Source organism: Mustela putorius, unplaced genomic scaffold (assembly GCF_011764305.1).
Source record: "Mustela putorius furo isolate JIRA1106 unplaced genomic scaffold, ASM1176430v1.1 tig00000224_pilon_pilon_pilon, whole genome shotgun sequence".
Taxonomy (NCBI): domain Eukaryota; kingdom Metazoa; phylum Chordata; class Mammalia; order Carnivora; family Mustelidae; genus Mustela; species Mustela putorius.
The window spans coordinates 2,740,206-2,754,713 of record NW_025421321.1 but is presented as its reverse complement, the minus strand read 5'-3'; the positions used below and the strand labels follow the sequence as shown (position 1 = coordinate 2,754,713).

General features: G+C 36.6%; 1 protein-coding gene across 11 annotated transcripts in view; it reads left to right on the top strand.

Moving 5' to 3' along the window:
• CCDC138 (coiled-coil domain containing 138) overlaps window positions 1-14,508 on the top strand; it is a 154,160-nt gene that overhangs the window by 14,798 nt on the left and 124,854 nt on the right. For 10 of the 11 annotated variants that reach the window (XM_045077597.1, XM_045077596.1, XM_045077595.1 and 7 more), the window contains 2 exons: window positions 243-401; window positions 11,488-11,607. In XM_045077597.1, coding sequence (XP_044933532.1) covers window positions 243-401; window positions 11,488-11,607 — 279 coding nt within the window. The remainder of the gene's footprint in view (window positions 1-242; window positions 402-11,487; window positions 11,608-14,508) is intronic. The other variant, XM_045077599.1, reaches the window with a different exon arrangement.

The following is a 14,508-nucleotide window of genomic DNA, read 5'->3' as shown; positions in this document are numbered from 1 at the left end:
GGACCCCAAATTCTCTTGAGTCCTCAGAGTTGAATCTCACTACATTGTCACATCATTTTGCAACAAGATAGATTTTCTGTGCACTCTTATATGCTATGATGATAGTCTAGCTGTTATATTTTACTTGTACTCATGTAGTCCTAAACACCATTTGATTAAGATACAACCTCAGTAAATAAAACAATTTATAGAATTTGTGAATGTACTTTCTAAAAATACTTGAATCTCACATTTTAATACAGTGTGAAACTGCAGCACAACAGGAGTTTGCTGAAGAACTTCAAAAGCGGGAACGTTTTTTAGTTGAAAGAGAACAACTACTTTTCAGACATGAAACTGCTTTGAGTAAAATTAAAGGTGTCGAAGAAGAAGTTCTTACAAGATTTCAGATTATAAAGGAGGTAATTATATAGAATTTGATTTCAGAGTAATGTAATTTCTGTTTTTCTTAGATTCACTAATTATTAGCATTTTGCAGCATATGCTTTATTTCTTCTCCACTCTCCCATCCCCCCATGTAGTTTTTCCTGGACCATTTGAAACTAACTTGTAAAAATCATGACTCAGCACTCCTAAATACTTCCTTAGTATTATCAGTGCTTAATTTTAGGACTGTGTGTCTCCTAAGCATAAGGACATTTGCCACATCATTATCATATTAGGAAATTAATAATTTAACTTCAACTAAAATAATTTAACTTCATATACAGTCTGCATTCACTTTCCCAGTTGGGTCTTAAGGTATTTTTTTTTTTTAAGATTTTATTCATTTATTTGAGAGAGAGAGAAAGTGTGCGTGCCAGTGTGATATGGAGAGGGAGAGGCAGAGATTCTCAAGCCACCTCCCTGCTGAACATGGAGCCCAACAAAGGGCTCAATCCCACAACTCCAAGATCATGACCTGAACTGAAGCTGAGTCAGATTCTTAACCAGCTGAGCCACCCAGGTGCCCCACGGTATTGAAATCTTTTATTGCTTGTTTTATTTTCTGATCAAGGAACTAGATAGAATTCATGCATTATACTTGATTTTTATACCTTTTTGGTTTCTTTGAATCTAGAGCAGTCAGCCATTCTTTTATGAGACTTTTCTTTGAAGATTCCAGGTCAGCAGTCATATGGAGTATGTCATATTCTGGATTTGCTTGATTGTTTCCTAAGGATTTTTTTTAGGTTGCATATTTCTATCAAGAACATTATCTAGGTGGTAGGGTATACTTTGTTTCATATCAACAGATACATTACTACATTTGTAACTTGTGTAGAATAAATTTCATTCTGTTTTGAAAAATGCATATGTCTTGTAATCACCACTATAATCCTAATAAGAAATAATTCTAGCACCCCAAAAGTTACCATATGCCCCTTTGTAGTTATCCTTCCCTGCCCCTTGTACCCCCTCCCCCTGCCAGTAGCCACTGACCTATTTTCTGTCCCTGTAATTCTGCCTTTTCCCAGAATGTCATGTAAATAGAATCATGATTTTTCTTTATTTGTGTTTTTTAGCAGCCATTTAATTATGAGGTATCTCCATATGCTTTTCTTCGAGTTTATCCTGTTTGGGGTTCACTGAACATCTTGACTTTGTAAATTAATGTCTTTCACCAAATCTCAAAGTTTTCAACCAATTATTTCTTCACTTATTTTTTTATGTTCCAATTGCTTTCTCTTCCTTCTTTGTCTCCAGTGACTCATATGTTAGGTCTTTTGGTGTTACACCATAGACTGCTTTGCTCCTTTTTCCTCATCTGTTTCTTCTGTGTTCTTCAGATTTGATAATGTCTGTTATCTACCCTTACATTCATTGTTTCTTCTTTCATTCCCATGTTGCTACTGAGATCATCTAGGGAATTTTTTATTTCTGACATTTTAATGTCCTAAAATTGCTAACTATGTTCTTTTAAAAATTATGTTTAATTTTCCTTATGAGAATTTTTATCTTTCCATTTGTATTCATTTGTATTTACCTCAGGGAATGTACCTAAATATTCAACACCTGGATCATGGAAGGATTGGCATTTCTCTTGAGAGTTAGCACATTTTCTGGTTCAGTGACTTTTGGATTGTATTTGGGACCTTTTGGATATTGTACAGATTCTGGATCTTGTTCTGATCCTTTGTAGACTGTTCATTTTTCTAAGTAGTCAGCCCAGTTGAGTTCTTCGTTTATTTATACATTATAGTTGACATATATTTTGTTAGTTACAATGTACAATATCATGATTGGCATTTATATGCATTATGAAATGCTCACCACATAAAACTAGTTACCTTCTATCACTATATAATAACTATGACAATATTATTGACTGTATACTCTATGCTATACTTTACATCTCTGACTTATTTTGTAATTGGAAGTTTGTACCTTTTGACCACCTTCACCCATTTTGCCCACTCCTGCACACCTCCCTCCCCTGGTGGCAGCCATACCAGTTCTTTCTTTTATGAGTCTGTTTCTGTTTTGTTTTGTTTGTTCATTTGTTTTGTTTTTAGATTTCATGTAAAAGTGAAGTCAGCAGTGATCGTCTTGTACTGACTTATTTCACTTAGCTTAATACCCTCAGTGTTCCTTCATGTTGTCACAAATGGTAAAATTTCATTCTCTTTTTTGTCTGAATAACATTCCACTGTGTATTTGTACCACATCTTTGTCCATTTATCAGTGGACATCTAGGTTCCTCCATATGTTGGCTGTTGTAAATAATGGCTACAGTGAACATAGGTGTGCATATATCTTTTGGAATTCATGTTTTCATTTTCTTTAGGTAAATACCCAGAAGTGGAATTGCAGGATCATATGGTAGTTTTATTTTTAATTTTTTGAGAAATCTCCATGTGTTTTCCAGAGTGGCTGTGCCAATTTATATTCCCACCAACAGTGCATGAGGTTTCACTTTCTCCACATCCCTGCCAACACTTGTTATTTCTTGTGTTTTTGATACAAGCCATTCTGACTGTCATAAGGTGGTATCTCATTTTGGTTTTGATTTGTATTCCCTTGATTATTAGTGAAGTTGATTTTTTCATGTACCTATTGACCATCGATATGTGTTCTTTGGAAAAATATTTGTTCAGGTCCACTTCCCATTTTTTAATTGGATTGTTTATTTTGTTGAGTTGTATGAGTTCTTTATATATTTTGAGTATTAGCCAGTATCCAAATATATTTTGGATGTTTCATTTGCAAATATTTTCTCCTATTCAGTAGGCTGCTTTTTTGTTTTATTGATGGTTTCCTTCACTGTGCAAAAACTTTTTAGTTTGATGTAGATCAAATTGTGATATTTTTCTCCAGTTGTTTATTTTTGTTTTTGTTTCACTGGTCTGAAGAGACGAACAAAAATGTATTGCTAAGACTGATGTCCTGGAGTTTATTGCCATCATTTTATTTTAGGAGTTTTATGATTTCAGGTCTTACGTTTAGGTCTTTAATTCATTCTGAGTTTATTTTTGTATATGGTATGAGAAAGTGGTGCAGTTTCTTTTGTATGTAGCTGTTCAGTTTCCTCAGCACCATTTATTAAAGAGACTGTCTTTTCTCCATTGTATGTTCTTTCCTCCTTTGTAGTGGATTACTTTACCAAATAAGCATGAGTTTATTTCTGGGCTCTCTGTTCTGTTCCATTGATCTCCACATCATTTTTTGTGCCAGCACTATACTGTTTTGATAACTATAGCTTTGTAGTTAAGTTGGAAATCTGAGAGTATGATACCTCCAGGTTTGGCTATTTGGGGTCTTTGGTAGTCCAAACAGATTTTAGTATTATTTGTTCTAATTATGTGAAAAATGCTGTTGGCATTTTTTGTGAGGATTGCATTGAATCTGTAGATTACTTCAGGTAGTATAGAAATGTTAACAGTATTATTTGAACTAATCCATGAGCATGGTGTATCTTTCCATTTATTTGTAACATCTTCAATTTCTTTCATTAATGCCTTACAATTTTCAGAATGCAGGTCTTTTACCTCTTTGGCTAAATTAATTCCTAGGTATTTTTATTGGTTTCAGTGCAGTTGTAAATGGGATTGTTTTCTTAATTTTTCTTTCTGCTACTTTGATATTAGTATAGAAAGACAACTGATTGCTGTATATTACTTTGGTATCCTGCAACTTTACTGAATTCACATGTTAGTTCTAATAGTTTTTGGTGAATTCTTTAGGGTTGATTATATATAATATGTTGTCATTTGCAAATAGTGACAGTTTTACTTCTTCCTTCCCAATCTTGCTATGACTAGGTCTTCCAATACTATGTTGAAAGTAGGCATTCTAGTTTTGTTTCTAATCTTAGAATAAAAGCTCTCAGCATTTCATCATTGAGTATGATGTTAGCTATAGCTTTCTCATATATGAGAAATTATGTTTATTATGTTGAAGTATGTTCCCTCTATACTCACTTTGTTAATAGTTTTAACCATGAATGGATGTTGCCTTTTGGCAAATGTTTTTTCTGCATCTGTTAAGATGGTCATATGCTTTTTATCCTTCATTTTGTTAATGTGGCATATCATATTGATTTGTGAATATTGAGCCGTTCTTGCATCCCTGGAATATATCAGGGTAATGCTGGCCTCACAGAATTAATTTATACTTCCTCTTAAATAATTTTTTAATGGTTGGGAGAAGGATAGATAGGAACTCTTCTTTGAATGTTTGGTAGAATTCACCTCTGAAGCCATCTGTTTGTTGGGCACTTTTTTTTTTTTTAAGATTTTATTTATTTGACAGAGAGAGATCATAAGTAGGCAGAGAGGCAGGCAGAAGAGAGAGAGAAGGAAGCAGGCTCCCTACTGAGCAGAGAGCCTGATGTGGGGCTCAATCCCAGGACCCTGGGATCATGACCCGAGCCAAAGGCAGAGGCCCTAGCCCGCTGAGCCACCCAGGCACCCCTGTTGGGCATTTTTTGATTACGGATTCAGTTTTGGTTTTAGTAATTGGTCTGTTAAGGTTTTCTATTCCTTCCTGATTCAGTCTTGGAACATTGTATGTTTCTAGAATTTATCTAGTTCTTCTAGGCATACAAGTTTTTAGTGTATTATTTTGAATAATAGTCTCTTATGATTCTTTGTGGTATCAGTTATAACTTCTCTTTAATTTCAGATTTTATTTTTTTGAATCCTTTTTTTTTTCATGGTGCATCTGGCTGTAGATTTTTGTTTATCTTTTTAAATAATCTTATAATTTTGTTCATTTTTTTCTATTCTAATTCTAATTCTATATTCTACTAGTTTTTAAGGTCTGTTCATTTATTTGTTCTTTCCTTCTATGACCTTGGGCTTTGTTTTTCTAGTTCCCTTAGGTGTGAGGTTAGATTGTTTATTTGAGACTTTTCTTGTTTCTTGAAGTTGGCCTGTAATACTGTAAATCTCCCTCTTAAAACTTCTTTTGCTCTGTCCCCAAAACTTTAGAATGATGTGTTTCCATATTCATTTGTCTGTTATTTTTTGATTTCCTCTGTTTCTTTGTTGATCCATTGGTTATTTAGTAACATGTTGTTTAACCTTCAAGTGTTTGTGTTTTTTCCATTTTCTTGTAATCGATCTTCAGTTTCATGCCACTATGCTCATGTTTCCATGTATACCTGAAAATAATGTGTATTCTCCTGGTTTTGGATAGAGTGCTGTGTATATATCTGTTAAGTCCATCTGGTCTAATGTGTTGTTCAGAATCATGGTTTTCTTTTCTTTTCTTTTTTTTTTTTTTTTAAATTTTATTTATTTATTTGACAGACAGAGATCACAAGTAGGCAGAGAGGCAGGCAGAGAGAGAGGAGGAAGCAGGCTCCCCGCTGAGCAGAGAGCCTGATGTGGGGCTCCATCCCAGGACCCTGGAATCATAACCTGAGCAGAAGGCAGAGGCTTTAACCCACTGAGCCACCCAGGGGCTCCTAGAATCATGGTTTTCTTACTGGTGGTCCATCTGGATGATCCAACCATTGATATAAGTGGGGTAACAAAGTCCCCAGCTGTTACTATATTTCCGTCAGTTTCCCTTACTGTATTTAGGTAGTTCTATGTTGGGGACATAGGTATTTACAATTGTTATTTCCTCTAGTTGGATTGATCCCTTTATCACTATGCAGTGGCCTTCTTTGTCCTGTTACAGTCTTTGTTTTAAAGTCTTATTTTGTCTCATGTAAGTACTAGCTACCCCAGCTTTTTCATTTCCATTTATATAGAATATCTTTTTACATCTCTTCACTTCATCTGTACGCGTCTTTAGAACTGAAGTTAGGGGGCGCCTGGGTGGCTCAGTGGGTTAAAGCCTCTGCCTTCGGCTCGGGTCATGATCCCGGGGTTCTGGGATCGAGCCCCGCATTGGGCTCTCTGCTCTGCGGGGAGCCTGCTTCCTCCCCCCTCTCTCTCTGCCTGCCTCTCTGCCTACTTGTGATTTCTCTCTCTCTGTCAAGTAAATAAAATCTTTAAAAAAAAAAAAAGAACTGAAGTTAGTCTCTTGACTGGTTTTTGTTGTTGTTGTTTTTAAGATTTTATTTATTTATTTGATAGAGACACTGCAAGAGAGGGAATATAAGCAGGGGGAGTGGGAGAGGGAGAAGAAGACCCCTTGCTGAGCAGGGAGCCCAATGCGGGACTTGATCCCAGGACCCTGGAATCATGACTTGAGCCAAAGGCAGCCACCCAGGCACCCCGTGGGTTTTATTTTTTAATCCATTCACTCACCTTATGTCTTTTTATTGGAGCCATTGAGTTCATTTACAGGCATGTACTTTTGCAGTTTTGTTGTTTTCTGTTTGTTTTTATAGTTGTTTTCTCTACCTTTCTTCTCTTCCTTTGTAGTTAGATAAATTTCCTTAGTTTTATGTTTGCCTTCCTTTATTTTTTGTTTTATCTATTATAGGTTTTTGGTTCGTGGTTATCATGAGGTTCAAATATAACACCCTATGTATATAGCACTCTATTTTAAATTGATAGTCACTGAGATTTAAATATATTCTAAAAGCAATACATTTTACTTCCACCCATCCACATTTGATGTATTTGATGTCATATTTACATCTTCTAATTTTGTGTTTTCTTTAACTATAAATATTATAACTATAGTTGATTTTACTACCTTGTGTTTTTTACCTCCATACTAGCTTTATAACCAATATGCTACCTTTATTGTATATTTACGTTTTCCAGTGAAATGTTTCAATGATTTTTTTTTTTTTTTTTTGACTTCTAGTTGTGGCTCATTTTTTTCCACTTAAGGAAATTTCTTTGACATTTCATCTGGGTTTTGTTCAGTGGTGAGGACTTTAACTTCTTTTGTTGTTGTTTTGGAAACCTTGTGTCATCTTCAGTTCTGAGTAATAGCCTTGTAATAATAACCTTGTGGGGTAAGGTATTCTTGTTTATAACCACAAAGGTTTTTTTTATTTAAGCAATTCAACTAAATCATGCCACTGCCTTCCAGCCTGTGAAAAATCAGCTGATAGTCATAATTAAATGTTCCCTTTCTTTCTTTCTTTCTTTAAGAGAGAATGCACGCACATGTGTGTTGGGGGAGGAACAGAGGGAGAGGAAAAGAGAATCTCAAACTGCACCTGGAACCCAACATGGGGCTTGATCCCACGACCCTGAGTTCATGACCTGGGCTAAAATCAAGAGTTGGATGCCCAACCCCCTGAGCCACCCAGGTTCCCCTAAGCATTCCCTTTCATATAATTGGTTACTTTTATCTTGCTTCTTTTAAGATCATCTTTTTAAGTTTAATTTTTGATATTTTCATTATTATGATTCTTCCTATGGATCTCTTTGGGTTCATCTTGTTTGGGGCTCTCTCGCTTCCTGGACCTCGATGTCTTTCTTTCTCCAGATTAGGGTAGTTTTTAGCTATTCCATTTCTTGTCCCCCATTTCTTTCTCTCTTCTGTACCCCTATAATGCAGTTGTTAGTATGCTTGATATTGTTCTAGAGGTCCCTTAACCTATTTTCATCTTCTTTGCTGTTTAATTTGAGTGATTTCCTCTACCCTGTCTTCCAGATTGCTGATTTCTTTTCTGCATCCTGTAATCTGCTGTTGATTATCTTTAGTATATTTTTTAGTTCAGTTATTATATTCTTCATCTCTGATTGGTTCTTTTTTATATTTTCTGTGTCTGTTTAGGTTCTCACTGAGTTCATCCATTTTTCTCCCCAAAGTAACGTAACTTTATGACCATGTTTGACTATCTGTTTTTGTGTATTAAGTAAGACAATGGAATATGGGCCTTCAACAGAAGGCAATATGTGGGGCTCAGAAGTATAATCCCCTGGTCACCAAAACCAGGTACTCCAGGGCTGTCCCTTGTGTGTGCCTTCCACTTGTGACTGGGGTATAATTCCTGCTGTTAGAATTGAGGATGGGACTATTCCCTGGGCCTCTACCTGGCTATAGTGCCTGGCCATGACTACTGTAGGTGCATGCTGGCTGAGAGGCACATCTATGGCTGTTGTCTGTGTGGGTGACTGTGAAGCTGGCTCCCCCTCCCTGAGACAAGAGTTTCTTTGAATGGTTGCCCATCCTGACTAAGGATGCTCACTGGGTGTGTCAGGGTGGTTGCTGCTCAGATTGCCTGCCAGGTGTAGTGGATCAGGAGGGGTGCCTTTGGGAAGGGTGGGGCGGATTTGCAGGGGAATGCCAGAGTGAGGTGAACAGTGAACAGTGAACAGTGCTAGCAAGGTAGATGGAGAGTGTTAAAACTGTCACCCATAGGCAATGGAACAGCTAGGCTGAAAGAGGGCCCCCAAAATGACACCCCATGTTTTTTTCTCCCAGAGAAATTTCCTGCAGATTCTTGCTCCTCCAGCACACATGCTAAAATTAGTGGATACCCCTTATATATGGTGCAGGTACTTTTCACACTGCTAACTCTGTGATGGGTCTTGAAGTGGGTAAGATTGTGTGCAGACCCTTTCTGTGCGGAGTCTTGGTTTCTTGCTAACTTGCAGCTCTCCAGAAGTTAGGGCATGCATGGCATGCTAATTTTTCAATACTCCTGTGTTTATGCCCTGCTAATTTTCAAAGCCAGATGTTGTGGGGACTAGTCTTCCTAGTGCAGATCCTCAGGGCAAGGGTGGGAGTATGACTGATAAGGAGCTTGAACCCCAACACTCCTTAGGACCTCCAGATCGGTGCTATTCCTCCTGCTTGTATGTTGCACAAGGGTTTGTTTCTAACCGGATTGTATTTCTGCCTCTCCTATCCTTCCTGATGTTCCTATTTCTTTGTATCTTTTACTGTGGAAGAGTTGTTCTGATAGCCTTCAGGTTATTCTCAGAGGAGTTGCAGCCTTGGTGTGTTCGCAGGAAGAGGTGAGCTAAGGATCTTACTCCTCCATTTTCCATACTCCATTCTGATTAGGTATAGACCAAAATTCTTTCTCACCTTCTGTGGGAAGTGACCCAATCTCAGTTCAGTTTTCAAAGCTTTTGTAATGTTGCTTCAGAGTTGTCTTGTGCATGTGCCACTTAGGTTTAGTCTGATACTCAGGTAGTGACATAAATCTTAGTTCTCAAGACATTTATTAAGGTGCTCTGTGTCATTCCCGTGCTTACAGAATTGGGGGGTTAGTCTGAGACTTCCATAGTATTTTTTTTTTTTTTAAGATTTTATTTATTTGACAGAGAGAGACAGTGAGAGAGGGAACACAAGCAGAGGGAGTGGGAGAGAGAGAAGCAGGCTTCCCGCCGTGCAAGGAGTCCGATGTGGGGCTTGATCCCAGGCCCCTGGGACCATGACCTGAGCTGAAGGCAGACCTTAACAACTGAGCCACCAGGCGCCCTTCCGTAGTATTTTTAAGCGAGCTCTGATCTCTCCACTTTTTGGAGAGATCTGCTCTGCTGCGTTTGTTAGTGCTGTGCTTAGGCAGCTTAGGGTTTAGCCAGATTTCTAACAGTTTATGTACACCAAAATGAAAAGATGCTCTTTCTGAATCTCTTCTCTGATATTCCCCACATCCCTTGGCTCACAGTGGCCCTTTTCCTGGCATCCCTGGGTGGAAGGGTACAGTTTCTCTTAGAGTTTTAGCAGGCTATGCTGCAGGTGCACTTTAGTTGCCAGGGGCCTATGTTGGGGCAAGACTACTAGAGAAAAAGAGAAACAGAAATCCTGGAAACTTCATCCTCTTGAGGGTTGCTTCTTCATGTTTTCACTCCTTTTTACAATTCCCTGCTTCTGTTTACTTTTTTTTTTCTTTTTAAAGATTTTATTTATTTGATAGAAAAAGACACAGCAAGAGAGGGAACACAAGCAGAGGGAGTGGGAAAGGGAGAAGCAAGCTTCCTGCTGAGCAGGGAGCCCGATGTGGGGCTCAATCCCAGAACCCTGGGATCATGACCTGAGCAGAAGGCAGACGCTTAACGACTGAGCCACCCAGGCGCCCCAGCTTCTGTTTACTTTTTACAGTCCTTACGGAAGTTACTTTTTTTGTGTTTTGTCTAAGATTTTTAGTTGTAATCAGTAACAGAACTAGAGTGTAGTGGGCTTACCTTGCCATTCTGGAGATAGAATTCATATCCCATATTTTTAGTATCTTTTGGATTTGGAAAAATTTGGAGAATGAGAATATTGACCTAATGTTTGAAATAACTATTTGTGACTATATATACTAAGTTCTTTAAGGAATCAGTGTAATAATAAAATTACATCAAGCTAATGTTTTCAAATGATTGGATTTTAAACAGGGCAGGAAAATAAATGCTTGGATTCTCAAGAGGTTTCCATCCTAGATTTATTCTTGATTTTTTTTCTCTTTAGATTTGTCTGTCTGTTATTCTTACTAAGTGTAAAGATAACAGCTTTATTTTAATGGTACCTATATGATTACTTGGAAGAAAGTAATTAACTCCTTTTCTTGATTTCCTATGGAAACTTGTTTGTTTTAATATATTACAAATAAATTGAGAATAAAATGTGAAATAAACTGTACATATTTACACTTTAAATCAAAACATGTTATCTCATTTAAATATAATTACACGGTTAAATTATTTATAAAGCCGATTAAACAGAAAAGAGTTTGAGACTCAGAAATTTTATGTTTTTAAATTTTTTGAGATGTAAACAATTTTAGCTACTTAATTAGAACAAGGAATTAGTTCTACCTATGGATATTTCTTTTCAAGGGTAACTTAAATCTTAAATTTTAATTTATAAAGCTGTGAATAACTAGTCTCTCGAAGAAGATAAGAAATCTCTCATTGTTTTATCATTCCATGATGTGATAGAAATTATTTCAGTGTGATCCAGTGGATTTTTTTTGAGCAGAAACAAAATAGTTTTTTAATAGGAACTTAACAAATGCTTTTAATGCTTAGTTATTACATTGGTTGATGACATAGTTTTTATAAATTATTTGCAGTATTAGTCACATATGCTTAAATGTACTAATTAAAGTCCTGATTCAAGGAATTCTAATTTTTAATTGATTTGTGTTCAGTAGCTTTCATGACATGGCATCCTTACCTAATTTTGAGATCAGATTTTTTTCCCTTCTAGCAACATGACGCAGAAGTTGAGCACTTAACTGAAGTTCTTAAGGAAAGAAACAAAGAAAGCAAGAGACTAAGGTCCTCTTTTGATGCCCTGAAAGAACTGAATGATAACTTAAAAAAGCAGGTAAGACCTATTTTAATAAATACTAGATTATAAGATTTTTAAAACTTATATCATCTTATTTAACAAATTATCTATCAGTCTTAGAATATATTCTAGCTAGAGAAAGTTTTAATTAACTTTATTTGCTAACTTTATTTCCTATAATACTTGCAAATATAAATATGGTATTGTTAAGCTTTTGATTTCTCATCATCTGTTTTAGCATCCAGCTGAGATGTTTTTGCAGTTTGGCATTTTTGAAATATAAGAGCAATTAATAGATTTAAAACAAGCAAAAAAAAATTAAAAAGACACGATAATCTGGGGAGTTTTAGGCATTGTGTTTAGCTAATACTTCTTTTAAAGATTTTATTCATTTATTTGACAGAGAGAGATCACAAGTAGGCAGAGAGGCAGAGAGAGAGAGGAGGAAACAGGCTCCCTGCTGAGCAGAGAGCCCGATGCGGGACTCGATCCCAGGACCCTGAGATCATGACCTAAGCCAAAGGCAGCGGCTTAACCCACTGAGCCACCCAGGCGCCCAGCCTAATAATTCTTTTAACTGCTATTTTATACTACTGCTTATTTAACATTCATTTATTTTTTGGACACCTATTATGTGCTAGGCCCTGTACTAGCATGAATACAAAGTGCTGTCATACAGAGGGCTGTCATATTGTACTATGATTATGTAAGTGATATGATCTAGGTTACTGCTCAATAAAACTGAAGTTGCAAAGCAAATATTTTTGTGGGTTGTATCTCTCTTTTTTTTTTTTCTTAACTTTCCCCAGTTTTTGACTAAAAGATGACAAAGAATACATTCGAGGGAGACAGGAAAATGATTATGTTTGCATTTGTGTAAAGAGGAGAAGTAGGTGAGCAGAAATTGGGGTAAACCCAGTCACTTCAAAAATGAAAACTTTGGGCTGGAAGACTTCATGGATTCTAAAATGTAACTAGGTCAGACTCTCAGGGGTAATATGCATCCTGGAATTCCTTAGGTAGCTGTATGTTTTCAGTTTATGTTTTTGATGTCCTATAGTTATTGCTTGTTACAACCTTTCTCACTGGCAGTGACAACTAGATACATTTCTCATTTGATCTAAGTTCTTTGGCTTCCCTGAATTCATTTATGGCCTCCCACAGTAGAAGTAGGGATGGCCTTCACTTACTGTTGTTTGGAAGCCAGCTTTATCCCTGGAGAGATTACTTGTTTCCATCACACTCTCAATCTAGTGTGTTCTTTCTCTCTTTTTAAAAGATTCTATTTATTTGAGAGAGAGAGAGCAAGAGGAGAGAGCACAAGCCAGGGGGTGGGGCAGAGGGAGAGGGAAGAGCAGAGGGAGAGGGAGGAGAAAACTCCCCACTGAGCAGAGAGCCTGATGAGGAACTCAATCCCAGGACCCTGGGATCATATCCTGAGCTGAAGACAGCCGCTTAACCAACTGAGGCACCCGGGCACCCCCCTTCTCTCTTTTTAATTGAAGTATGGTTGGTTGACAGAAGACATATTAGTTTCAGGTGTAAAACATAATGATTTGACAGTGTTTATGGTATGCTGTGCTCAACACAAGTGTTTCACTGTACAACTTTCTTTCACTATACAACTCTAGCACTCTTTTTATTGAGAAGGGTGTCTTTGTTTCTTAATAATTTTGTATGTTTGTATGGGTGTGTGGTGAGTGAGGTGGATATGTGAATTGTTAAGTGATAGACCTATTGATAATTGGATTTTTGATCTAGTGTGACCAAACTGAAAGAGCTTGAGAGAAACCCTTTGGTACCAGCTGGCAGAATGCTTTTTTATGGTTACTCTGTTTAGTGTAAATGAGGAGTCAGCAATTTTATTCTTTAAGGATGAAATAGTAAATATTTTGGCCTCTGTGAGACATATAGTCTGTCATGCCTCAATTCTGACATAATGCAAAAGTAGCTAGAAGTAAAAAAAAAAAAAGGTAGCTATAAGTAAAAAAAAAAGTAGCTATAAGGCAATAAGTAAGTGAATGAGCATGGCTGTAAGATGCTGTTTATAACAATAAGCATTCAGATTTGATCCTTGGGCTATAGTTTGCTGGCTTTTGGTATGATGAATTATATATATATATACATATATATGTGTATTTATATACACACATACAGTTGACCATTGAATATCATGGGTTTGAACTGTGTTCCACTTACATGAAGTTTTTTTTTTTTTGGATAAATGCAGTACAATATTGTAAATATTTTCTCTTCCTTATGATTTTCTCTTTCTTTTTCATATTAGAGTCTACCATCTTACCTTTATTATATATGTATTTTTCATTATATTCAGGAGAATTATTCTCCTTTAGTAATCCTGGATATGACAAAGATCAGGCCAGGAATTGCATTTTCCCACTGCTTCTCAAGAGTATGCTCTGCTGATCTGGGTCACTTTGTTCCCTTTCTCCTCCCCTCCTCGGCATCCACCCCCTTCATTTTTTTTTTCTTTTTTTAATATTCTTTTTTCTCTCTCTCTCTTTTTTTTAAATTTAAATTCCATTAATTCAAATAGTATTAGTTTCAGAAGTAGTGTTTAGTGATTCCTCAGTCTTACCTAATACCCAGTGCTCATTATATCATGTTCCTTAATGTCTATCACCCAGTTACCTCATTGCCCGATCCCCTTCCCCTCCAGCAATGCTCGGTTAGTTTCCTTTGATTAAGAGTCTCTCATTTGTCTCCCTCTCAGATTTTGTCTTGTTTTATTTTTCCCTCCTTCTGCTATAATCCTCTGTTTTGTTTCTTAAATTCTATATGAGTGAGATCATATAATTGTCTTTCTCTGATTAACTTACTCACTCAGCCCTCCAGTTCCATCATGTCACTATAAATGAAAAGATTTCATCCTTTCTGATGGTTAAGTATTACTGCATTGTGTATATATACCACATG